Source organism: Tursiops truncatus, chromosome 13, assembly GCF_011762595.2.
Source record: "Tursiops truncatus isolate mTurTru1 chromosome 13, mTurTru1.mat.Y, whole genome shotgun sequence".
Taxonomy (NCBI): Eukaryota; Metazoa; Chordata; class Mammalia; order Artiodactyla; family Delphinidae; genus Tursiops; species Tursiops truncatus.
Window position 1 is genome coordinate 84,044,476 of NC_047046.1, and position 26,647 is coordinate 84,071,122.

Consider the following 26,647-nt stretch of genomic DNA (forward strand, 5'->3'; position numbering starts at 1 on the left):
TGCTCCCTCTTCGCCTGGCAAAGAAATAAAGCCACTTTTTTTCTTTCCTCCTAAATTCTGTCTCTGTATTTCTACTCGGCACCGGTGTATAGAAGCCAAGATTTTGGCAACAAGCTCTGTACGTCTACAAAGTTAAGTACACATTTAGCTGATATAATTATAAGATGACATTTAGTTTAAAACCGCCTTTTTTCAAGTGACAAACTTTACCTGATTGCTTTGAATTAAGTTTGGTATTTTAAAAACCTACTTTCTGGGCCTGATTTTTAATATCTGACAAATCAAAGAAATTAGACCAAGAAGAAATTAAGCCAACTTGATATGCTTTCTGCTATATTTCTTACAGTTTAAGGTATTTATTTATACAAATTCACATTTTGGGTTAAAAAGGTTGACACATATCACACATTTTGTGTGATTCCTTGTTAAAAACTAATTCTTCTGCACCGAGACATTAAAAATAACCACCTACGTAGACCATAATCATTCTTAGGAGCTGACTTTTCTTTACCAAAAAGAACTTACATCTCACCAAATCACAGGTTGAGGTGCAGACTCCCAAGCCAGGCATAATTACAGGCATTCTAATTACATCATTTCAACAAAAAGTTCACTCAACTTTCAAAGTAATAAAAGATTCATCATATAACAGTCATTTCGCTTCCACTAAAAGCACATTATATATAAAGACTACTTTTAGTAATAGTCGCAAATTAATGTAAAGTTCAAGCTTCCTATTTTAAATTCCTGTCTTTCTCTCCTACATAACAGAAATTTTGCAGGCATTGTCACCATTTTGTCAAGAGGCTTGTGATATGTCTAGCATTACAGCTATTTTCAAGAACCAACTATTACCGTAATACCAAGGGAGAGGGCCCTGCTTCTGAAACCAGTGTAAGTAGGGTTAGCGGATCCCAGGATGGACAGAGGACATAGTCCTGGAGATTCAGGGGAAAAAATATACCTTAATTAGTTGAGCTGGTAAGTAACAGAATACTTTTCTATGCTTAAACATAGGCATCTGGTTTGCTAGAAGGCATATTATGCCTGACTGTTTATATCTATAAATGGAGAATACCTACAAGGAAAAAGATAGTCCTCAACAATGCAAACAGTCCTTAGCATTATCCCTCCACTTGGTAATCTAACTGGGATGATGCGTGCAGAGCTGGGACCAGCTCACGATAAAAGAAAGAGGGATTTAACAAGGCATCACGACAGCACGTGGATATTTCTGACAAACTGGATCACTCGCTTTGAGAAGTGAGCCATTATCCTTGGAGTTAAGCTGAAGTTCCTTCTGGAAAGCAGCTGCCGGCTCCCACTACCCGCTCCTCCCCCAGCTCACTCCTCGAAATTGCCTTCTCTCACTGTGGAAGAGGACCACCCTTCAGGCCCATGGTACCCCAAGAGAAATGGAACCGAGACGAGCCTCCAGACACCAAAACAAAGAACACCCCACGCCCCCGCGCTTGGGCATGAAGACGGCATTAGAGGATTAGAGGTTGAGCACCAAGGGGTAACTGTCTAGAAGGCATCCCTCCAGGTTTGCTTAGAAACTCAGACCAGGCCTTGACGTCGGAGGTGCAGCTCCCAGACCAACCTGCCTAACAGAGTTACCTGGTTAGGGGTTGAATCCTCCGTTCGTGAACTGGGAGCGGGAGAGAAAACCGATAATGTTTGATAAGAAGAATCTACTTCTCTAAGTTATAAAGTCATAAAAAAGACAAAAGGTGACTCCCGGTCCTAGAATTAGGAAGCAACTTTGGGAACGCGTTCTGGAGGGGACCCTGCCAGCGAGCCGCGGGTGGAGCGCGGAGTTGCGCACCAGCCCCCGCAGGTGAGCGCGTTCACGCGGCGGTTCACCGCGAGGGCTGCTCAGGGTCGCGGGGCTCGCACGCCGCCGTTCCCCGCAGGGCCCACTAACCGAACGAACTGAGGAAAGAATACTCCCGGGAAGCTCCTCTACTTGTATCGTGACTTGGGGTAACCCCACGCTTCCAAGTTTTAGAGACTTCCTCCCGCCGTCCTTCCAGACCTTTCCCGCGCTAAAAGGAGCGGCGAGCGACCCGCCACGGCGGAACCAACGAAAATAAAGGGAAAGGGAGGCGGGGGAGTGAGGGGCTTTCCTCGCAGGGGCTCCCCGGGCGCGCGCCCCCCGAGAGTCACCTGAACCCCGAGCCCCCGGCTGCCTTCCCCGCTCTCCCGCGGGCCGAGCCGTCGCCGCCGAGTGGCGCGGTCCGCGCCATGAGGCCGCGCCAGGGCGGTTGCAGTTGCCGGCCGCGTCCGGTCGCCATGGAGACCCAGCGCATATGCTGCTCGGCACGCTCCTCCTTCCGGCCGTCGCACCGCCCCTGGCCACGCCCACCCTACGCCAGCGCGCGCCCCATGCGCGTGCGCAGAAGCGGGGCAGGGCCGAGGACAGTACCGCTTTTCCACGGGCTCCAGGGGCGGTTCTAGAAACTTCCGGGGCCCGGCTTCTACGCACGCCCGACGTGCTGACGCCGAGGACGCCTGGCGGCCCCGTGGGCTTTGTGGTGACTTTGTCCCTTCCCGCCTGCTGGCTCTGGGGTAGTTTGCGCGGTTTCCTGTCTGGTTTCCTTAGGAAGAACAAACGCAAAGTCTACATCATCTGCCCATAAGGAATATGATAGCGACAATCAGAACGAGGATTTCTGTTTATAGGGGGATCTCTAGGGGTCGCAGGAACAAGCAGTTTATAATTGCTAAATTGACTTTTGCAAGTTCTATTTGAATTAGCGCCAGGGGCACAAACCCCGCCCACCACCAACACGGCCCCGCCTTCTTGTCGCGCCAGGTACTGCGGCGCGTGCGCAGGGGCCCGCGCAGGGGAGTCTGGGAGGCGGCGAGAGGTCAGCGCGCGCTCTGGTCGCCTTGCACTGTGGGAGATGTAGTCCTTGTGCCTTCCCCGCTGCGGCAACTCTGGGAGAAGTGACGCCCTCAAACTACTATTCCCAGGACTCCTAGGGGTTTCCCCGGTTGCTTTGCAAAGGCCTGACGGGGATGGGGTGAATGTCAGCATTGAAAGTAATCAAATCACTTTAATTCCAGTAAAAAGAGGGCCGAAGAGAAGGGAAGGAGAACATCAACTCTTTTCGGGAGATTTTATCTTGATTTACGTTGCTGGAGCCAGAATTATCGGTGTGAACGCGAGGACTGGAGTCCGCGTCCGGCTGGGTGTGTGGTAGGTAGTGAAGGTTTACTCGTCACAGCTGGCATCTTCCCTAAGCGGAGCGGCTTTCCGGGAACATGATTTGTACTTTCCTACGAGCTGTACGGTGTACGGAGAAGCTGCACAGGTCCTCGGGGGAGCGGTTGTTTTTGGCACACTTTGTACTTAACAAAGCGTGCTTGAAGACTGAGCCCAATTGGAGATGGGAGCCGCAAGAGCAGAAGAGAACGGTGCGACCTAGGTGTCTTTTGGGAGTCACCCAGAAAACCATCTGGACGCAAGGACAGAGCCCGCAGAGAGCGAAGGAGGACGGCAGCAAACAAGTGTCTGTGCACAGAAGTCAGAGCGGGAAGACCGCCATCTCAACGTCACAGAAAGGTAAAAGGGAAGTCCCTGTAACGGTCAGTCTTTCAGCAAACGTGATGAGGGCTGCCAGTGCCCTTTTACACAAGTTCAGTGCTAAGAATAAACAGTTCACACAAATTAAAAGGTAGAACCGTTAAACACAGTTTAGAACCAGAGAATACAGGCCCACAATTTTCTTCACAGATCTGAACTCAGATTTGAAAGTTGGTTTTGATATAACTTTGCTGAATTATGTCTATAAAATTTTTCTCAACTTTTCTTAGTTTGGTGACAGCTATATAAAACTTAACCATTGTTTAGAACTTTATAATAAACAAGTAGATTTCCCAGATGTTAGTTCATCTCGTTTGAGCCTCAAATTTACTGTTTCAGACAGACATTATTACTCATTAGTATGTATACGGCATATTTCCCCAATTTCACATAACTAAAAATTGAATGCAGATTTTCCCAGTCTCAGTTTTCTGATATCCAGGACAACCACTCCTGTATCTTTAGTCTTTCAGAATAGCACTGCCTCTGGCATTCCCCCTTAGATGTGATACTGCTTTTGATTTACTATTTTGGTCGGTAAGAGGCAGTTTCACAGGCTTTCACTGGACTTTACCCATTATGGTAGCTTTTAATCTGCCTCAAGGGAACTAAAGTAGGGACTGTTGTTGCCAATTACTGAGAATGTCCATTCCAGTTATACGTTGGGAATCGGGGAAATGACTGCCAGGTAAGTCCATGGCCCAGCTGTGAACCTTTTACAAGCCAGGCTCTTTATTATACAGCCACCATACGTACATAACAGAGGGACCATAATGACTCCTTGGGGTATTGATGTCAGCTCAGACTCTGTCCAGCAGACCTTGAAGTGTTTGGGTGTCCCCCTTTTCCAGCATACAGTCACCAAGTGAATGGCCGTAGGGCTCAGGTGAAGGACCAGGGGAATCATATGTACTTGCTCAGTATAGAGGCTGGTCTTCCTTCAGTAAATGGATTCCAGGTCTGAAGACTGATTCACGTCCAGAAATTGAGCCGTTCATTATCATGGTTGTTCCCACCTGGCTTCAATGCCACGGCCGTCCCCATGGCTGTCAGGGTGCTTTGTTCTGTAATGATGTGAAGTGTTTTCCAGCCCCCCTACAGGACAGTCGGCTGGTGGATTTTGCCCTCGGTGTATTATACCCACTGTAGCGTGCCCATAGTTTGCCATGGCAGTTCTGTTATTTTTACTTCACTTAATGTGGATCACGCTCATCTTTGCAAGAGCGAACGTAGCCATGCACCAGCTCCCAGGCTGCTTGTCAGACTTGAGTTTTTGCTCAGAGAGTACTGCCCCTGTTGATCTCCTCTCACTTGTCCAGTTCTGTATTCTGTGACCCTTCACGCTGCCGTTAGGATACAGCCGGCTCTGCTGGTAGGGCTTCCAGCCCCTTTTGGGGATGGCCTGTTTCCTCTTTCCTCCCAGTTATGTTGTAACCTGGCCAGAGCACATGTCTCGCTAGATGGAAGCCCCCGCCAGGTCTTCAAGGAGGAAGAAGAGCTAGCCTTTAACTGGGAGGCATGAGCTGCTGCTTCACGCCAGAGGGTTCAGGAGAACCTGCGGACTCAAGATTCTGGAGTGCATCAGCCTTGATACCCCCTTGCCAAGCTGCAGGCTCCCTCTCTTCCCAAGTCACGACCTTGGCCTTGGCACAAGAGACCTGGTGGGGTGAGAGTCCAGCCTCTCTGCTACTCTTTTGCCCTGGGCCTGGTCCTCAGCTTTTTCTGCCCTCTGGGTGCAACAAAGGAGTCTCCTGTTTTGCTGTGGAGGAGGCGTCTGACTTTCACACTTGACCTTCATTGGTGATCAGTTACCTCGTCCTCTCACTACCTTTCTCCAGCGCATTGGCAGCCCGCTACCACAGCCATCCAGTCCGAGTCCTTATAATTGCTTATTCCCCCTAAATTCCCAAAACGCAACACCCATCAGTGCACTCCCTCCCACCGGTGCTCCAGGCCACCAGCGGTGAGAGCCGCGGCAGTTGTGCGACCACTCCCTGCCGGGCCTCAGCTCCTCCTGCCACCAGGGACGAGTCCTCGAGGCCAGCCGGTGGCCAGTGATCCAGCTCCAAAATCCCAGTTTGGAGCTGCTTCCTAGGACCATTCCTGTAGTCCCGTCGTAGGGCGAATTCCAGGGAAGCAGACTCAGTGGGGTCTGTGGGCAGGAGGTTTGGGGGCCTCCCATGGGGAGGCTGGGCTGGGCTGAGGGAGAAGCTGAAGCATGGGGCGTTTGCGATAGGGCCTCCGCCGGTCCTGCAGGAGCTCGGGGGCTGGGCTGGCCCTTGCAGTCCTCTCATCTCAAGGTGTGGGGCTTGGGCACCAGCCAGGCACTGGGTGTGGGGAGGGCCAGGGCCTTGGATGCAGGGATTCCGCCAGCCAGAAGCCATGTCAGCTCCCCGCACCGGGGGTGACGGGAGCCTCGGTCCTGCGGGAAGCACGTGGGTGGTCACCACAACACCCCTCATTGCAGAGACAGATGGCAGGAGGGGTTCTGTGTGAAAGTATACGGTCTGAAAGGGTCAAGAAGAGGAAGGTAGACGATGAGCAGCTTCTGCTGAAGAATAACATGATGCTTAAACTTCGAGAACGCGTGGGCTGAGTGATACTCGGTGCGGGCTTTGCACGTAGTACATACAGTCGATGTTTGTGGTTGAATAAACGGGGAAGAGCCTTCCCGAGAGCCTAAGCGAAGCAGCGGTGAGTGTGCCGGGCAGGAATCGGGAGCAAAGGTGTTGGGGCAAAGGCCTGATCTGGGTCACAGGGAACGTCGCAGCTCCTGACCAGCGCAGGGTGCCGTGTTCTCAGCGTGCCGCCGGGCTCACAGCGGGCAGTTACTGCTCATTAAGTGTGTTTTGTGACCTCGGTAGAGAATAGAATGAGATGGGTTATTTAAAAAAAAAGAAAGTGCAGTATCTATGCAGGTTCTTCATTTTCTAAAGCAGTTCGATTCACAAATCTGCCTGGCCAAGCAAAGTCCTGTTCTAAATTCAGTTCTGTTTTGTTGTTTCACAGCCAGCAGGGTGGCAGGCTGGGAAGGTCACTGACTGTTGAGGGTCGAGGCCCATTTTGACTGCAGCTGACAAAGCCAACAGGTCTCTTACTGTGTGAACAGCAGACCGTATCCAGTGGTGCCTAATCAAGGACTGTTGTTTCCACTCAGAGGGACTGGATCACTTGTTCAAAGGGTTTCCTCATCTTAAACAATAAGGAGGCATTAAAATCATAACGCTACCTAAAGTAAAGAATCGATTCCTAAGCCCTGCTCCCTGAATCCTGCCGCGGTTCTTTCAGAAAGTTTCTTCAGGTGGTCCTGATTCACAGAGATTTGACAATAGCTGCTCCAGAACATGTACCGACCCCCTCATTAGGTCCTGAGCCCACGTCTCACCTGCTAGAGATCCTGAAGCCAGAAGCATCCCTGCTGACGTCCGGCACACATGTAACCAGTGGTGTTTTCTCTTTACAGTGAAAGAAGCTGGAAGAGATTTTACCTATTTAATAGTGGTGCTTATTGGAATCACCATTACAGGTTGAAAACACAGCAAGTATAAAACCCCTGAATATCTTTTTCATTTTCCATTTGTCTCGCTCTCGCTTTGCTTGAGCTTTTTCTTTGATTTTCAGGTGGCTTGTTTTACACGATCTTCAGAGAACTCTTTTCTTCATCCAGTCCTAATAAGATATATGGGAAAGCCCTAGAAAAATGCAGATTAAATCCCGAGGTTAGTCCTCAAGATTGCGTTACACAGACTCTGATCAGGGAGAGGAATGTGGTGGTGGGAGGGGCAGGCAGAGGTCACGTGCTAGTTCTGAGACTAGTGGATTTATATAATAATAAAACCGTAGTGGTTGGATTGTGATTACGTTATTAGCTCTTTGTTCTGTACTTGAAATGCTTTGATTACGAGTAGCACCCAAAGGTCCATGCGGCGGTGTTTCCATCCTAAGGGTACAAGAGAGTCATTGTACTAGTTGTCATCAATAATAAATGTTTAGAATATACCAGAGTATTAAACTCACTAGTCTTTTTAAAACCCTGATTCATGATCTTGTGATCATAATAGTAACTGTTGATGCTTGTTGAGAGCACATTATGCACCAAGCACTCTGCTCAGTGTTGGAGCACATCGTCTTTATTGAGTCTCACAAGAACCACTTGTGTTGGGTGCTACTATTATCCTGTTTGCAGAAGGAAACTGATATTTAAAGAGATTAAGTAACTCCACTAAGATGACTGAACCGGTAAGAGGGAGAGCCAGAACCTCAATCCCAGTTTGGGTGATTCCACACTTAGGCTCTTAAGCACAGCCTGCCTGAGCCACGCCCTGGAGGATGCAGATGTGGAAAAGCCGCCTCCATTCTTTTAAGGATCCCGTCCAGAGGAAGCTTCTCATAAGGCTTTCCAGTCACAGAGAGAAAGTGCATGTAGCCCGTGCAGTGCCAGATTTTACTCCTGGGTGGAAAACGTTGGCACTGAAACATCTGACTCATTGACATCTTAATTCTTGTACTTTGAAAGAAAGTGGCAGGTGGCATCATAAATATCAGGGCTGCTTCTCACACAGACCAGGGAGTAAATGTCAGAGAAACAGCCGTGAGGCCCCTGGGGAGGGGAAGCTTTGGAACCCGCAGATCCTCTCAGCATCCATGCCCTGCCCTGGGTTTCCCTGGGGCACCACCTCCAAATGCTCCATGAGTGTCTCTAATCTTGTCAGGGTGCAAACGGCAGGAGCTAAGGCCTCTGGCATCTTTCTTTTTCCTGGACTCAGGGCAGTCTGAGAACTGTGGAGGAGAAGGCAGAGGGGGAGGTTGTCCCTCTGAGTAAGTTGAAACTCAGCAGGGAGTAAAGGAGGTTCCCATTAGAGTTATTGGGGGTCCTAATTACCCCTGACAAGAAACCCTTTACAGGGTCCAGAAATAAACACGAGCAGTAGCATAATTACATGTCAGGGCGCATCTCTAAGAAGAGAGGAAGAGTTGCTGTGTTATTCACAAACTCGGTCTTTCACAGATCTTCAGCATTTTGAACAAAACAGAACTTCACAGAATAAACACAGAGAGCGAGGTATTATTAAGGTCATAACTTAATTTGCCGCCTAAAAGAGCTCTATGAAGAATAATTAAACTTCAACAGTTCGATTTTGTTAGGATTTATTAGGGGCCTATTGTTTGCCAGGCACTTTGCTTGGTTGAGAAATAGAAAATACTTATGTTTTGATACAGACATGTTTAATCTATTAAATTATTTGAACAATCGTTTCAGCTACACAGTTCTTAAATATGTCTCATCTTACATATTAGTCTCTATATGTGCCTGAAAATTTTGATACTGAAGATGCCCAACACACCAAATAAGAAAAATTTCCAGAGTTGAAGCAATATTTGTTTTAGTTTGATATCACATTTCTGTTTTTTTGAAAAGGTTCCGAAGTATTTGCATTTTAAATTCAGTAAAAATTACATTTACACTTCATTGTGAGTTCTCCCATTGGGAATAATGGATTCCTACCTCTAGATCTGGTTTGTTTTAAATAAATCATTACTTGTTTTTATTTGTGTATTTAATAACTAAAAAATTATTTTGATCTCATAGCTTTTAGTATTAGACCCCATTGGGTAAATTTCACTAAAAATGTTCAGACATTTAAATATTTGAACACTTTGTTACATCGTGTTTCTTTTTGTAAAAGGAGAGTGGAAACAGCTCCACTTCAGCCTAACTGTTCTGAAACTACAAGTAACACCATAAAGTTACCTATTTCATTCTCTGTGCATGAAAAGTTTGAGTGTTAATTATGGGATGATTTTTGCATAATAACTCTTTTCCCAGTTTTCTTATCATTGGAGATATCATTTTGAAAGAGTCCCAGGCTTTTTTTTTTTTTTCTAAAATAAACCACTCAGTTTGTCAGAAAATATTTCCCTAGGAAGCTTAAAAAAAGTAGCCCTGACTGAGGAAGCGTCACCTTACTTTGCAGGTGCTAAGTGTCTTCGGCGAGCCCCTTAAAGGCTATGGGGAGATGACGAGACGTGGCAGAAGGCAGCACGTCAGGTACTGCAGGCGGCTTGGATTTGAGAGCTTGGGGTGATGTTTAAGTGGGAGGAATTCAGGCTTGTGTGTTTTCATTGTCTTGACAGTTTTATTGAATACGTAAAAGATGGGCTGAAACACATGCGTGTGAAATTCTACATCCAGGGCTCCGAGCCCGGGAAGCAAGGAACTGTGCATCTTGAAGTGAAAGAGGTGAGATCGTGTGGGGATGGGGTTTCTTGAACGCAGACTCAACGTAAAGTGCCAAAGAGCAGGGCAGCACCTTGATACTCATTATTTTTTTCCAGAACCCAGAAAGCGGCGAATATGAATTTCAATATATATTTGTAGAACTTGAACCATATCCTAGAAGAACTATTGTCATTGAAGATAATCGATCTTAAGACAATTAAAAGAACAAGCAACCACGTGTTTCCTTACGGATGTGGAAAAATGCACATGAAGGCTCTGATCTTCACAGCCCTCTTCCAGAGTCTATTTCGAATAAAACAGGAAGGAGTGTAGCTCATAAAAGTGAAGGCAACTGGGTAGTTGTTGCATTTAGACAAACTGAATTAGAGGTTTTCTTGTACAGTGAAAAATCATGAAATAGAGCACACCTTATGTTAAATCATTGAATTGCTGATCATGAGCGGTGTTTCTGCTGTACTTAACATCATCTTTTATGATAAGAAATTTTTGTTATTAAAAATTTTACACCACGTAAATAAGAAAATAGAGGTATTTAATGCTTTTTCATGTTGTATAACTGTAAAAAGTCTGTGAAATAAAATTGAAACTAACAGAAAGATGTCAGAAGCAGCTTCCTTCCACATATTTTGGAATCTGACTTGAGAAACACTTGAAAATATTTGAGAAATATAGGGAACCAAGTGATACACTCTCCAAAATTATCATAGATAGGTGTACGCGTTGCATGTTTTTTATTTGTTGTTTTTCTGTTTTTTCTTTTTGCGGTACGTGGGCCTCTCACTGTTGCGGCCTCTCCCGTTGTGGGGCAGAGGCTCCGGATGCGCAGGCTCAGTGGCCATGGCTCACGGGCCCAGCCGCTCCGCGGCATGTGGGATCTTCCTGGACCAGGGCACGAACCCGCGTCCCCTGCATCGGCAGGCGGACTCTCAACCACTGCACCACCAGGGAAGCCCAACGTTGCATGGTTTTTAGTAATCTAGTTTGTCTCATGTTTCCCCCTCTGTGAGTTGGGTACTTGTGCACGGTAGGACACGTGCACGCTCTAAGTTGGGTGGACCTGGGCTCTCACCAGGTGTGTGGGCCTCTGCAGGTACCTTAGTGTTATCAGACCTCGCTCCGTCCCATGTACCCGGAGCCAAGTACAGAATACGTAAGAGCAGAAACCTGGCAAGTTTGGGTGGAAGGATGATTTTTAAAATACTGTGGTATGCAATCTCAGTTACGGTCTTAATGGTTGTGTCCCTGCAAAATTCATATGTTGAAATTCTAAGCCCCAGGGGGCGGGGGGGGTGCTTTGGGAGGTGATTAGGTCATGAGGGTGGAGCCCTCGTGAATGGAATTGGTGTCCTATAAAAGGGACCCCACATTTTCTAATAAAACTTTTTTTGTTACGACCAAAAAAAAAAAAGGGACCCCACAGAGCTCCTTCACCCCTCCCCCAAGTGAGGACACAGTAGGACTTCTGCAGCCTGGAAGAGGGCCTGAGTGTGTCCTTAGCCTAGTCTCAGCCTTAGAGTTTATCTACCTTATTACCCTAAATCCTCAAGCCTCCCCAGACTATGCATTAGTATACAGATAGGTCAAAACCCTGTTTTCTGCTCTTCTCCACTATAATAACATTGTGTTCTTTCAGTAGCCTAACTTGTATCTAATTTTACCATTTCGGCTACACCTTTTTCTCCTTCCTGCATACTTTAGTTTTAATCCATCCCCTACTCCCTGTTCCCACCGCCCCTGTGTGCTGGGTGCTCCCAGAGGCCTTCGGCCAGGAAGTTAGAATCGGCTTCCACACCAGTCTCTGCCCCTTGTCTCTCCCCAACTAATCTCCCTCCTCATGGCACAAGAGCCGCTTTCTAAACTCTGGTCTGATTGCGCCCTGTGCCCACTCACATCCTTCAGTGATTCCCAGATGCCCTGAAAACGGTAAATCCCATCAGGTCCCAGTACTCTGCCTCAGTCCCCTCCCCCTGATCCCCCCTCCCCCAAGCCTAGTCCAGCCACCCTGGACCAGCTCAGACTCCACGGGGCCACTCCTTCAGACCCTTAAGTTCCAAAGTTTCACTGGTAGACTGTTTTAAGAAGGTTATGTGTGTTTTGCTACTAAACATTCTCAGGCACTTGGAATTTTCTTAATGCTTAATCAGGCCAGTCTTTGGCAGGGTAGGATTTTTCCTCCCCTCAGTGGCAGTTTCAAAAGCCTTCTACAGCATTCCATAAAATTCCTTGGGGTCACAAGGCATTATTTTTGCCCCATAATTATTGACAGTGCATTTACAGCACACAAAGAAGTAGACTGCCAAATCTCCTGCAGTCCCGGCCGTATGTCTGCAAAGCCAGAAACACCTCTTTTTTTTGTGGTACGGAGGCCTCTCACTGCTGTGGCCTCTCCCGTTGCGGAGCACAGGCTCCGGACGCGCAGGCTCAGCGGCCATGGCTCATGGGCCCAGCCGCTTCACGGCACACGGGGTCCTCCCGGACCAGGGCACGAACCTGTGTCCCCTGCATCGGCAGGCGGACTCTCAACCACCGCGCCACCAGTGAAGCCCACCAGAAGCACCTCTTGCCAGACATTCTCTCCTTAGGTCCTCACAGGTATAGGGGGCTGACTAGGGGCTCTAGTTTTACTGATGGGGAATATGGGGCTTTATTATTCGTTGGGAACCAGGAATAGGATTTCTCACTCATCCATTCAACCTTTTAGAGTCTTGTAACACCTGCTGGGTCCACCTGATGCAGAACAAGAGCGAGGGGTCGCTACCCACTAGGGGATTGGGACCAACCTCTTCTGATTCCCACTTTGTTTCACCTTCCTTTGCGCCTCCCAGACCCTCATAGTATCTCAGAAAGGACATATACACTATATGCCAACCAAAGCAGGGGATAGTGACAATAGAGGGAGCACGGCTAGGGAAATGGTCCAAGCGAAGGTCATGGGGCTGGCGAACACTGGACTCATCATACGAGAAAAGTCAGGACGAGACCTCCAGGAACAGGAAGCCTGGGGCCAAATCACGCTCCACCCACTGAACCGCGTAATCCGGGATGAACTCACCCCCTCAAGATCCTCAACTTATTCACACCTTGGGCCTTATAGGGTAATGTTCATAATCCTGGATGAACTCATCCCCTCAAGATCCTCAACTTATTCACATCTTGGGCCTTATAGGGTAATGTTCACAACGTGGACTTATCTTCCGGGGCCCAGCGTTCAGGAGCAGTCAAGAGCATCTGCTACAGCAGCAAGGGGCTCGAGCTCATCCACTCTGTGTGACCTCGGAGCCTGGGATACGGACGGGTTGGTCTGACTCACGTCCTAAGCGTTTAACCTGATGCTGCCTTTCCCATTTCTTTACCTCTTTGCAATTCAGTTTCCTCGTCTCTCAAATGAGGACAGTAATAGCACCTCGTAAGGTTTTTATAAGGATCCCATGTGCTGGTGCGGAAGGCACTTCCTCAGCAGCCGGCAGCTGGTTAGACTGCAGCTATTGGAGGATCTCGTCTTCCCTTTAGGTTTAGATGGTAGACAGAGGAGGTACCATTTTCATTTTTGTACCGTCAGTTCTTAGAGTATTTGGACGATAGTAGGTTTTCAAAAGTTCTATTAAAACTAAGCCTTAGAAGCATCTATAGATACCTCTAAAACAGGCAACACAGTTCTCAGAGGGTGACTGAAAGCTGCTGAAGTCCTAGTGTGCCAGCTCTAGGAAACAAGACTGCAAAAATTATGGCTGCAGTCTTGTGACAGTCCAGAGCGTTCCTGCACCAGTAAAACAAAATAACAACCAAAATAACACAAATCTAATGCCTTTAAAAGATTGAAATTCCTCTAGGAGCAGGGTTGGAAAAAGGAAAACATACATTCCTCTTCAGAACACACACACACACACACACACACACACACACACACACACACACACACACACACACACACACACACCCCAGCAAAAGATGGTTCATGGAACAACCAACTTGTAAAACCACCTACTTCATAATATGATAAAACAAAAATGCAAAGAAAAGAAAGTAATATTTTGATCAAATAGTTAGTAGAGCCACAGTAAATGCTTTGATTCATGTCTATTGATTTGACCCTAAAGTGTTTTGTGCACTTTTAGAAAAGAACGTTTTTGTGGTAAAACATTTCTTTGCAGTGAAAATTGTGTAACTATTTACTCAAAAACTCCAACATAAGCAGCTCAGAATAACCATTGGCATTAACCAGACTTGTTGGATATTCTGCAATTATCCACGGACTGTGCAAGGTGGCATCCCAGGGCCACCCCTCTTCTCACCACAAGGCATGTGATGCTGCCAGCAGTCAGTGATTTACACAGAGGTTGTAAGGAAGGTGCCCCCCATCTCCCCTGACACCCAGACAACTTGCGGAGGTCCTCTGTCCCTCTTCCACCAACATCCCATCTCCAAATCCCCCACCCAACCTAGAAAAAATTAGTCAGTGCTTCTGGTTTACAACCATCATACTAAGATCTCTGGTAAATTATAAAATGCCTCTCCTCCTCTTTCTGTCCTCTCCCCTTCTTCATGGAATTAATGGCAGACTTGTGTTAAAAACAGTTAACAGGGGACTTCCCTGGTGGCGCAGGGGTTAAGAATATGCCTGCCAATGCAGGGGACACGAGTTCGAGCCCTGGTCTGGGAAGATCCCACATGCCACATGCCGTGGAGCAACTAAGCCCGTGCTCCACAACTACTGAGCCTGCGCTCTAGAGCCCGCGAGTCACAGCTACTGAAGCCCGTGAGCTACAACTACTGAAGCCCGAGCGCCTAGAGACCGCGCTCCGCAACAAGAGAAGCCACCGCAATGAGAAGCCCGCGCACCACAACGAAGAGTAGCCCCCGCTCGCCACAACTAGAGAAAGCCAGCACGCGGCGATGAAGACCCAACGCAGCTAAAATTAATTAATTAATTTGTTTAAATTAATAATAAAAATAATTTATTAATTAAATTGTTTTTTAAAAAACAGTTAACAGCAATGCAAAGACCTCATGAGATGTTTAACATGTGTCATTTCCATTGATTAAGATCTGAGCCATTTAAAAAATAATAATAAAAGGAAGCATGCCGAAACGAAAAGTTAGTTGAAAAGGTCAAATTCCTCAGCTGGAGAATCCTGACTTTACTGCAGGCAATCGGTATCAATCGGGGCATGTATTGCTCACGTTGTATTTGATAGGTGTTGTAGCATCGAATTACGGGAAGGAGGCAGCACAACAATGAAGAGAAGAATCAAATGACTTGTCAGTAATGATGCTTCAGTCCAGGGGAGCCTCGTTTATGAGAACCCACTGTTCACATTCAGGTACTGTTCCTGCCACATGAGAACGTGGCAATGGGAATGTTCATTTATTTAAGCGAAACTGTCAGCACTGTTTCAGAGAGAAGTAAACAGTATAAAACAAATGTGTGCTGAGCGAGGCACATGGCTTTCTGCCTACAGAGGAGACACTAAAGGACCATGTACTGACTTCACAAGGACCCAAACAGGCACAGACGATGAAAACCAGCTATTATGTTTTCCCAAGAAGCCACTGTGTGTGATGGGCTGCCAGTAAATGCTGCCAATTTTGTTTAGAAACGATTCAGATAAAAACCATAAACCTATTAAGCTAAGTGTCACAGTTATTGGTATCAATTGTATTTAACCTACACTTGTACAAAATGAACATAATACATAAAAATAATACGTTATTTCAAGTAGTTTCAAATAATCGGATTGTAATAGGCTTATTGTTTTTCATGTCAGTTATAAAAATGTTAATTTTTGTCTTTATCGAGCATGACGGCATCATTTGTTTGTGTTATTATTAATACTGATGTATTTTATTTCTAATTTATGTAACCGGGGCTTGCCAATGCATGTGCCCAGCTTCTCATTAGTGATGCCACCTGGCAGCTACCACTCTTGCAAGGCTCGCCTTACGCTCTAACAGTGGGGGACAGGAGTGCAGCCCGTGGCCTGATTGCTTCCGGCCTTTGAAGCGTTCTTGATTTAGTTCCTGTGGTTGTAGCCCCGAGGACATGTTCTAAGTGGGCTGCTGACACTCCTCCTATACAAAGGGCACCTGCAGACTTCTAGAGGCTGGACTAGAGATTCGGGATTCCAGGGAGGGAAGCACACAGGGGCCACACACTCCAATAACCAGGCGGCTTCGCACAGAACCTCGTGCCCTGGGGAAATGGCAGGATACAGTCTCTAACTCTCGTTTAAAACCCATCAAGCCTCAGTTTCCCCCACATTCTTCCTCAGTGTGTCCCCTTCTCTCCATCACTCTCCGACTCTCTGTCTCTATTCTCTCCAGCCTCCCTCCTCCCTCCTCCATTTCTCCATCTTCTCCCTATTTGCTCCTTAACAGACTGTAATAAAGACTTACAAACATCTATGTTCCTTCTTCCTGATTTAAATTGGGCAAGATAGATCTTGTGGGTGTCACTGGATCAGAAGAGGTGAGGATGTGTCTCACCAATTGGAAGAAGCATAGAATTAGAAATGTGTCATTTCATTAAGTCAGTTAGGTGACACCGGGAATCCCACCCATCTTGCTAACGATCTTGCACCAGGACCCCATTTTATTCTCAAAGCAGCTGCTCAAAATTTTGTTTTCTTATTTGCAGTGAATAGGTCCAAGGACTCAATCTACTTTTCTTAAAAAGCTATTTCATTTTATGATCAAGCATTTGGGCTCCGGACTCAGAAAATCTTAACTGAGTTAAAGTCCCAATTTTGCCCACCATTGTGTGATACGTAATTTACTTCTCCATAAAATGGAATAATAATAGTGCCTATCTCACAATTTCTTTTGATAATTATGTGTCAAGTGCTTAGAAAACACCTAGGAAGAAACATATCAAGAAGCACACAAGATGGGCTTCCCTGGTGGCGCAGTGGTTGAGAGTCCGCCTGCCGATGCAGGGGACACGAGTTCGTGCTGCGGTCCGGGAAGATCCCACATGCCGCAGAGCGGCTGGGCCCGTGAGCCATGGCCACTGAGCCTGCGCGTCCGGAGCCTGTGCTCCACAACAGTGAGAGGCCCACGTACCGCAAAAAAAAAAAAAAAAAAAAAAGAAAAGAAACACACAAGAACTTCATAAAGAACAATTTAACGTTCTACTGAAGGAGATTAAAAGAAAAAGACTTGAATAAAGGAAAAGGCATCCTCTATTTTGAGGACAACATATGAATTCATTAGTATAGATCATCTCACTGTGCCTGCACATACTAAACACTCAGTAAGTGAAAGAAACATTGAAATCAAGAGTGACAAACCCCCACAGTCCCAACTAGCCCTGTAGCAAGCGCCAGCATGTAGAAACAAAAATGTAAACAAAGGATTGAAAACTAAAGCAGACAGATGGCAAATAAGCATATGAAAAGATGCTCCACATCCTATGTCATCAGAGAAATTCAAATTAAAAACAAATTGAGACACCACTTCACACCTAATAGAATGGCCAAAACACAGAACACTGACAACACCAATGCTGGCGAGGCTGTGGAGCAACGGGAACTCCATTCATTGCTGGTGGGAACGCACACGGGTGCAGCCACTTTGGAAGGCAGTTCGGCGGTTTCTTACAAAACTAACCTCTTACAAAACGTATTCTTACCACACAATTCAGCCATCACGTTTGGCATTTACCCAAAGGAGTTGAAAATTTATGTCCACACAAAAACTTGCCCACAGATGTTTACAGCAGCTTTATTCATAATTGCCAAAACGTGGGCATCCTTGTCTTGTTCCTGATCTCAGAAGAAATCCTTTAAGCGTTTCACCGTTGAGTATGATGTTAGCTATGGGTTTGTCAAATATGGTCTTTATTATGTTGAGGTAGGTTCCCTCTATGCCCACTTTCTGGAGAGTTTTTATCATAAATGGATGTTGAATTTTATCAAAAGCTTTTTCTGCATCTATTGAGATGATCATATAGTTTTTCTCCTTCAATTTGTTAACATGGTGTATCACAATGATTTGCATATACTGAAAAATCCTTGCATCCCTAGGATAAATCCCACTTGATCATGGTGTATGATCCTTTAATGTACTGTTGGATTTGGTTTGCTAATATTTGGTTGAGGATTTTTGCGTCCATGTTCGTCAGTGATACTGGCCTGTAATTTTCCTTCCTGTGTGGTATCTTTGTCTGGTTTTGGTATCAGGGTAATGGCAGCCTCATAGAATGAGTTCGGAAGTGTTCTTTCCTCTGCAATGTTTTGGAAGCAACCAGGATGTCCTTTAGTAGGTGAATGGATAAGTGAACTGCGGTACATCCAGACAACGGCTTATCAGTCAGCACGAAAACGAAATGAGCCTTCCAGCCATGAAAAGACATGGAGGAACCTTAAATGCGTCTTACGAAGTGAAAGAAGACAATCTGAAAAGACTCCATACTTTATGATTTCAACTGTATAATATTCTGGAAAAGGCAAAACTATAGAGACAATAAAAAGAGTGGTTGCCGGGGTTGAGGGGGTGAGTTGGGGGGCGGTTTGCGGCAGGCACGGGGGATGAATAGGTGCAACACAGAGGATTTTTAGGGCAGTGAAAATACTCCACAGGGTACTGTGATGGACACATGTCATCATACATTTCTCCAAGCCTACAGAATCTACTCCAAATAAACACTAATGAGAACTACACCCTTTGGGAGATAAGGATGTGTTACTGTGGGTCCATCAGTTGTGACAAATGTACCATCTGCTGGGGGTGTCGATAACAGGGGAGGCTGTACCCTGCGTGGGGACAGGGGTTTGTGGAATATCTCTGTACCTTCCCCTCTACTTTACTATGAACTTAAAACTGCTCTAAAAAAGTAAAGAGTTGATTTTTAAAATAAAGCAGAAAAATGTCAAAAATAGAGAAGTCAAATTCTGAGGAACTAAAGAAAGGAAGAGCATCTATTAGGGGGTGGCATTGCAATAGACACCTTTTCCATGAGCCGGGCCCAGCGGGGCATGAAGTTACCAGGGGCTGTCGGCCATCAGAAGGCTGAACCGTAAGGTCCCTGGAGGGAAGCAGCTGAAGGTGGGGTAGGAATGTCCGCGTGGTCCCGCCTTAGCTGAGGGTCGGGTCTGCATGAAGGATGCGCAGCGGCGAAGCTCTGGGTCTCCCTGCCGCCTCCTCTCGGCCCTTCCACGCCCCCCCTGAGCTCCCCTTTCCTTCCTTCCGCTGCACCCCCTCTCCCGTCCCCCCTGCCCCTGAGCCTCTCTTCGGTTCTCAGCTCTGCCACTGCTCTGCCTTCCCCTCACAGCCCAGCGCTGCGGCCCCAGGGTTGGTCTCCCAGGTGCCCCCTGTTGCCCTGCCCGAACCTTGCCCCATCTCCAAGCCTGCTGTCCTGTTTCTTTTGCCTCCCAGAAGCCTCCCGGGGCCTCACAACAAAGCTGGGATGGAGCCTGGCTACGAGGAGAAAGGGCTGTGGTCAGGAAAATGTTCGCTCCTTTGCTGAGATTACACCTCCTCCTCCAAGGGCAGGGTACCATTGTGAGGTCTTAAGAAAGAAGGTGACTTGTGTTGAAGATACTCTGGCAGCAAAGTGAAGACTGGATTAACGAGACGAGACATTAGAAAGAGGGAGGCTCGCTCAGTCTGTGCAGAGGTCGCAGGAGGTGACGGAGGCCTAACGGAAGGGCGATGGACACGGGGACACCGAGGCAGAAGGAGACCAGGGAGATGGTAGGAAGGAGGACTGACGAGGAATGGAAATGTACACAGGAGAGACGGAGACCAGAACCCCGAGGACCAGCTGTGGGCAGGGCCACGCCCCTCGGGGGCTCCAGAGGGAAAACAGCATCCTGCTTGCCTCTGTGCACCTCCGGTGCTCTGGGCGCTCCTTGGCTTGTGCAGCGTCACTCCCATGGCCGCCTCCCTCGTCGCATGGCCTCCTTCTCTCTGCGTGTCTCTGCCCCGCCCCTTCCCTCAAAAAGACACTTGTCATTGGGTGTAGAGCCCACCCGTATGGTATGGTCTCATCTCAAGATCCTTGATTACGTCTGCAAGAGACTCTCCATTACTCACAAGGACCTACTGTGCAGCACAGGGAACTCTGCTCAATATTCTGTAATGACCTACATGGGAAAAGAATCTGAAAAAGAGTGGATACATGTATAACTGAATCACTTTGCTGTACACCTGCAACTAACACAACATTGCAAATCAACTGTACTCCAATATAAAACAAAAAGTTTTAAAAAAAAAAAGAGAGACTCTTTCCAATAAGGTCACAATCACAGGGTCCAGATATTCCAACAGGGACATATCTTTTTCCGGGAGAGGCACCATTTAATCCATGACAGGGCCCAAGAATCTGTCATTTTTAATGGATTCATATCCAAGTAACATGGACCAATTGGGAACAACCGGCCAAGGGAACGCCCACCGTCGGCTCTACCTGCTGTAGCAAGCTCCTCACTCTCTGACTTTCCTGTTCATGCTGGTGTCTCTCTAAGGAGGCCATCTTCTTACTGCGGATGAGAGCCTTAGCAGGGGGTCGGTAAACACACAGTCCTGGACATCCCTGGGTTGTGCTCGCACAGCTATTTCCCCTGAACTCGAATGTCACGTCCTTGTCCCTCCACAGCCATGCTTCCCAGGGCTCCGCTCCCATCTGCTAACAGGACATCTGCGGTCATTTAACAGACACTGGCACACAGACGGTAGCTCAGTTTGGGAAGGGCAATTAACCTGCCGCAGAGGTAAATTATTTGACTGTTCCTGGCGAGAGCAAAGGTTGCCTTGGATGCAGCTTCTGTCCGGCCCCCCGTGTGCCCGAAGGGAAGCGGCAAACAAAGCCTTTTCCTCCAGCCGAGCTTTCCCTGTGCTCCAAGCCGTGGAAGAGCCGTTTAGAGCCAAGTGTCGAAAAGGAACAGAGAGCAGGCTGTAACTGACTGAGTCCCACCACAATCTTGACTCTAGTAGAGCTGTCTCTTTTTTCCCCTGAAAACCCTAAAACCACAGATGATGTTATTCCACAGTTCTGCTGCCCTATAATTCAGCTGATGAGACGTTAGGAGCCTTGGTTAGAAATAACTGAAGGGATTTAACGGTAGATTATGGACACAGTCACGCATCTGCTCAAGGTTAAAACTGCAGTGAATTTCTTGAGTTCAAAAATATAATTCAGGTCTTTGTTCACCTCAATGCCTTTTACAGATGTTACCATGAAGTCCCCTAACAGGACTGCCAGAGGGACATCCCACATGTGATTTTTCTGTTTACCTGCAATGGACTTCAGAAATACCCCTTGGCTCTTTATGGAAATTGTGACATTATGAAGTAGTATTCCAAGAAACCAACAGTACATTGCACTTTGTAGGAGACCAGCCTTCAGATTTGAGCATATTTGCAGAATGAGAAGGAAGACAGAACTGTTTAATGTGCTTAAAGGGTTTAGCTTAATTAGATTCTGTGTCTTGGTCAAAATAACTTACATATCAAAAAAGAAATAGGGCTTCCCTGGTGGCGCAGTGGTTGAGAGTCCACCTGCCGATGCAGGGGACACGGGTTCGTGCCCCGGTCCGGGAAGATCCCACATGCCGCAGAGCGGCTGGGCCCGTGAGCCATGGCCGCTGAGCCTGCGCGTCCGGAGCCTGTGCTCCGCAACGGGAGAGGCCACAACAGTGAGAGGCCCGCGTACCGCAAAAAAAAAAAAAAAAAAGAAGAAAGAAAGAAACCCTTAGCTCTGAAGTATTTTTAATATGCCATTCAAATACCTTGTTCAAAATTACATTGAGCAGAACTATTTGGAGAAGAATTAAAGCTATTTTGTGTGTCTGTTTTAAAACCTTGTCATTGAGTTCAACTATATTTTAAACTTAGGGTCTGAATTTATCCCTGAAAAGGAGAAATGGTTTCTTTGTGCTATGAAATCTTTCCTCTGCATACTGCATAGAACATTTTCTTTTATCATTATGACTATCTCTTCCCACTGCCCTTGTTTCTTATTATGACTTTACTTGTGGGAGTCTGGTTTGGTCCTGCCCTGGGATTGTTTTCACATGTGAGGGGGTATCAGCTATACAGTCCCAGAAGCACGAGGAGGTGGGGAGACGGGTCCCCGATCTCCCACTCCCACTCAGCGTGCTGGGCCGGGAGCACTGAGCCACTGGCTGGCAGGAGAAAGAAAGATGCTTCTCCTTGTTGCTTTTGGCTGCAAGATAGTGTTAAACTATGATTTGAAAATCAGTAAATGTTTTTTTTTAATCTTTTAAATTTTTTATTTTTTTTGACATAGAGTTGATTTGCAATATTGTGTTAGTTCTAGGTGTACAACAAAGTGATTCGGTTATATATATTTTTTCAGATTATTTTCCATTATAGGTTATTATAAGATATTGAATATAGTTCCCTGTGCTGTAGAGTAAATCCTTGTTGCTTATTTTATGTACAGTCATTTGTATCTGTTAATCCCATACTCCCAATTTGTCTCCCTCCTTTCTCCTTCAGTAACTATAAGTTTGTTTTCCATGTCTGTGAGTCTTTCTGTATATAGATTCATTTGTATTAATTTTTAGATTCCACATATAAGTGATATAATATGATATTTGTCTTTCTCTGCCTAACTTATTTCACTTAGAATGTCATTCTCTGGATTCATCCATGTTGCTGCAAATGGCAATATTTCATTCTTTTTTATGGCTGAGTAATAGTCCATTATATATATTCCATTTTATATATCTATATATGATCTCACTTTGTTTTTGAATTTTATTTACTTTTTATACAGCAGGTTCTTATTAGTTATCCATTTTATACATATTAGTGTATATATGTCAATCCCAATCTCCCAGTTCACCCCACCACCACCTGCCCCCCCGCCACTTTCCCCCCTTGGTGTCCATACCTTTGTTCTCTACATCTGTGTCTCTATTTCGAAAATCAGTAAATGTTTTATGGTCAAGTAGCTAGGGGCACAGCAACATAGACCCAGAAATGGAATCCTTGTTCTGCCACTGACACGACTGAGTGACGTGGGTAAATTTACTTAACCTCGCTGAGTGTCAATTTATCGGCAGGTGACACAGAGACCAAGGAGTGTGAGGGTCAGAGGTGAATATACATATTCAGCTGAGTATGAGGCTTGGAATACAGTATGCTTGTAAACGGGATCTGCAATTACCACTTCATCTGCTTGCCTTGTTCAAAAATAACTATCCACATTGACTAAGACTAGAAGTTTTGAACTTAATGCCACATTTTTCTGTACAGTGGAAATGTGTGACCACAAGAATTCAATTTTATTTACCAGGGACAGTCTAACATATGTAAACCAAGTATGCAGTGTCAAAATGCAAAAGGACGATGTAGAAATGAGAAATTGGGAAAAATCACACCACCACCACAACAGTATATTTTTAAAGAAAAATGTGCCCTTTATCCCCCTTCTACTTTATCAAATGTCATTAAAAAAAAACTATCTTTTTTTCTTATTATTCCCCCCCCCATAAATGACCTTCCCTCTAGTTAGTGATAGCTACTGGTCCTGGTTTTTAAATACTTGGAGAGTAGCAAAAATTTTGATTATTTTAACTGAAGCTGTGAACAATATAATGATTTACAATAATACATTTAGCAACTCTGAGCTAACTCATAATTTACCCAAAGGGAATATACCTTTAAGGGAAAGTAGCCCTATAATTTCCTTCCCCAATCAGCATACTATAGGGCATGTTGCTTCTATTTCATTGCCATAAATTCTCAAATTGCTACATCACAGATGACCCTAAGAATTTTAGCCTAAGAATAAAGATGGCTCTGATACAGTAAAGGAGCTCGGAGGTGGCCCTGGCTGGTGGGGGACAGAGGGACAGAGCAAAAATGAGTTCATACAGGATATGCTAGATTTCAGTGTCAGTATCGCGGTACCCCTTTATGCTGGCATCAAGGACAGGGAGCTGAACCTATTAGACTTTTGCACAGCTCAGGACTGGAGACCAGAACTGTATGCCGTGCTTATGCATCCTCCCAGTGTCCGATGAGCCACAAGAATGAGAGTGAACATCACCATCTTACTCAGGGCAAGACTGGATGGAGAGTAACAGTCTGAAGGACACTGTGGTCAGAGCCGCCCGTGGATGTAGGGAACCAAAGACAAGCCCCACACTGATCCTGTATTGCATTAAAGAGTGTCCCCAAAACTCCTGTTCGCCTGGAACATCAGAATGTGATCTTAACTGGAAATTGGTTCTTTGAAGACGCAATTAAGGTAAGGATTGAGGTGAGATCATAGTAGGTTAGGGTGGGCCCTGCACCCAATGACAGCATCCTTCTAAGAGACAGAAAGAGGCATCCAGAGAAAGGAAGGCCACATGAAGGTGGATGCAGAAATTGGAGGGATGCAGCTAGAAGCCAAGGAACACTATCAGAGAAGAGAGCCGCAAAGACGAAAAGGGAAAAACCAAGAATGAGCCTTGCGTGGCTGGATCAGAGATGGAGGCGCAGGAAGAACCCGTGGCTGTTCATTCACGTGGATGGATGTAGAAGTAAATACGGATTTAACACGTATGAGCACTGCGTACTGTGGTTGTGTATTGTAACTGTGTACTGTGCTTGTTGTGTATTGTGGTTGTGTAGGTGTATTAGTTTGCAAGGGTTGTCACAGCAAAGTACCACACATTGAGAAGCTAAACAACAGAAACTTACTTTCTCACAGTCCTGGAATCTAGAAGTCAGAGATCAAGGTATCGGCAGAGTTGGTCCTTCTGCGACCTCTCTCCTTGGCTTGTAGACGGCTGTCTTCTCTCCGATCCTTTCATGGTCTTCCCTCTGTGTGTGTCTGCATCCTGATCTCCTCTACTTATAAGGACACCATACTGGATTAGGGCTCACCCGTATGACCTCATTTTAACTTAACTACCTCTTTCAAGATCCCATCTCCATATGTGCAACGGAAACTAACACAGTATTGTGAAGCAATTATACTCCAATAAAGGTCTATAAAAAAAAAAAAAGACCCCATCTCCAAACACAGTCACGTTCTGAGGTCCTGGGAGTTAGGATTTCAACATATGAATTCTGGGGAGACACAATTCAGCACATTAAAGAAGGAGAATATCCTTATTTGTAGGAAATATTCAGTAAAGGATTTGGAAGTAATGAGACATCACGTCAGCAGCTTATTCTCAGATGGTGTAAGAAAAAAGAGTTCTTTGTACTGCACTTACTTGCAACTTTTCTGTAAGTTGGAGACTGTTTCAAAAAAAATTGTTGAAGACAAATACTCAGAGAGGAGAATTTAAAATGTCGTTAATAGGTAGGTGAGACTACCACGATGAATGAAATGATGCCGTAGCACTTTGAAACCTCAGCTCTGAATTTATTCAAGTTCTTTCTTCCTATCCTTTACCAAGATAAATGCTTTACTAAGCAAAGCATTCTTCAGATAACCCATTACCACGTGTCGGCATGAATTCTTAATACTCTGGAAGAAAATGATCCTGGAAAGTATAAAATATTTACGGCCTGCTGTCTGTTCTGCCTCACTTGAGGAAAATTCTCATCTGTACACAAATGTTCTTCAGCTTTTGGGAACAGATGGTGGAGAGTAATAAAAAGACTGAAAAATTAGAAGCAGGAGTGGAGCACAGTACCCAGCAGAGGGAAGCTGTGCCCTGTGGGGAGCAAGTGTCTCTATGTTCTTGAGATAAAGAACCTGAACTGATATCTCAGCTTTAGTCCATCAGGTTCTGTCCGTTACTCCTCCTAATTTTATACACATCTCCCCTCTGTCCCCTAAGGATGTGTTATTCTGCATACTACCATTAATCTCCTCCCCTCTGCAGGACAGGTGACCTTAATGAAGAGACCACACGTGCTTTCCCTGTCATGAGTAGACCCTCTGCCATACCATCACCTTCTTCAGCCTCCTTTGCTCTACTAGGAACTGCAGGCAGTCCCCACACGAACGCCTACTTCTTACTTTCTTCAGGTCCATCTGACCTAATCACGATATTGCATCTTCACTGAGATACGCTGTCAAGAGATTCCACCGTCACATAACCAGCTTTGTTTAGGCTCGTTCACCTAGGCAATGCCACCAAACAAGAACACACCCATACTTCATAAATAGACGTGGACCCAAAAGAATAATCACTCATGCACTCATACACTAACAGTCCCCTACTTTTAAAGACCAATGAAAATCAAAACATGCCCTGTTGCATTCACAGTACTTTTTGGTACATTTGATATTAACTTTTCCTTCCTGAGAGTCATTACAAATTCACAGACTTTCAAAACTTTATCTTACTTGAATTAAGGGTGCCATTTTCTTTGTGATGCTCAAATTGTTGCAATTAGATTAGCAGAAAGCCCCTTGTGCTAGTTCCTTTGTCCTGATATCATTGAGACCCCATCTATGGAGAAGATTACCTTTCTAAGAGCACTGGTGGGACGGGCATAACATTACAGCCTATCGTCTGAACGCCTAGTGTACACATGGGAGTGTGTAGGTGGGGGAGGACAGAAGTGATTCTCCTGCTGCCCTCACTGGGCCACTTTCTATGATGAAGCTGGAGAAAATATTTTTCAAGGTCATACTTTTAAATTAAATTAATTTTAACTTAATCAATTACAATTGAAATTAGTTTAAATACTGAACAAATATTTTTAAATTGTTAATTGTTTTCTGTTTTATTTCTTCTAAAACCTATCTATCTCTTTTAATTTTTCTTTTTCTTTCCTGCGGTACGCGGGCCTCTCACTGTTGTGGCCTCTCCCGTTGCGGAGCACAGGCTCCGGACGCGCAGGCTCAGCGGCCATGGCTCACGGGCCCAGCCGCTCCGCGGCGTGTGGGATCTTCC

At 45.9% G+C, this 26,647-nt stretch overlaps 2 protein-coding genes across 3 annotated transcripts in view; one reads left to right on the forward strand and one right to left on the reverse strand.

Moving 5' to 3' along the window:
* FBXO15 (F-box protein 15) overlaps positions 1-2,401 on the reverse strand; it is a 40,039-nt gene extending 37,638 nt beyond the window's left edge. Inside the window, 1 exon segment of the mRNA XM_073790815.1 lies at positions 2,170-2,401. The gene's annotated coding sequence lies outside the window, so the exon portion shown is untranslated.
* A 581-nt stretch (positions 2,402-2,982) lies between these two features.
* On the forward strand, positions 2,983-10,431 carry TIMM21 (translocase of inner mitochondrial membrane 21). 2 transcript variants are annotated; one of them, XM_019937209.3, is made up of 6 exons: positions 2,983-3,571; positions 7,056-7,118; positions 7,214-7,311; positions 9,568-9,641; positions 9,728-9,833; positions 9,929-10,431. In XM_019937209.3, exons 1-6 carry the CDS (start codon positions 3,271-3,273, stop codon positions 10,022-10,024), a joined length of 738 nt encoding a protein of 245 aa, XP_019792768.1. In that variant the 5' UTR covers positions 2,983-3,270; the 3' UTR covers positions 10,025-10,431. The 2 variants fall into 2 exon arrangements, with proteins under 2 accessions (XP_019792768.1, XP_073646917.1); XM_073790816.1 differs by lacking the exon at positions 7,056-7,118.
* The last annotated feature ends 16,216 nt before the right edge of the window (positions 10,432-26,647 follow it).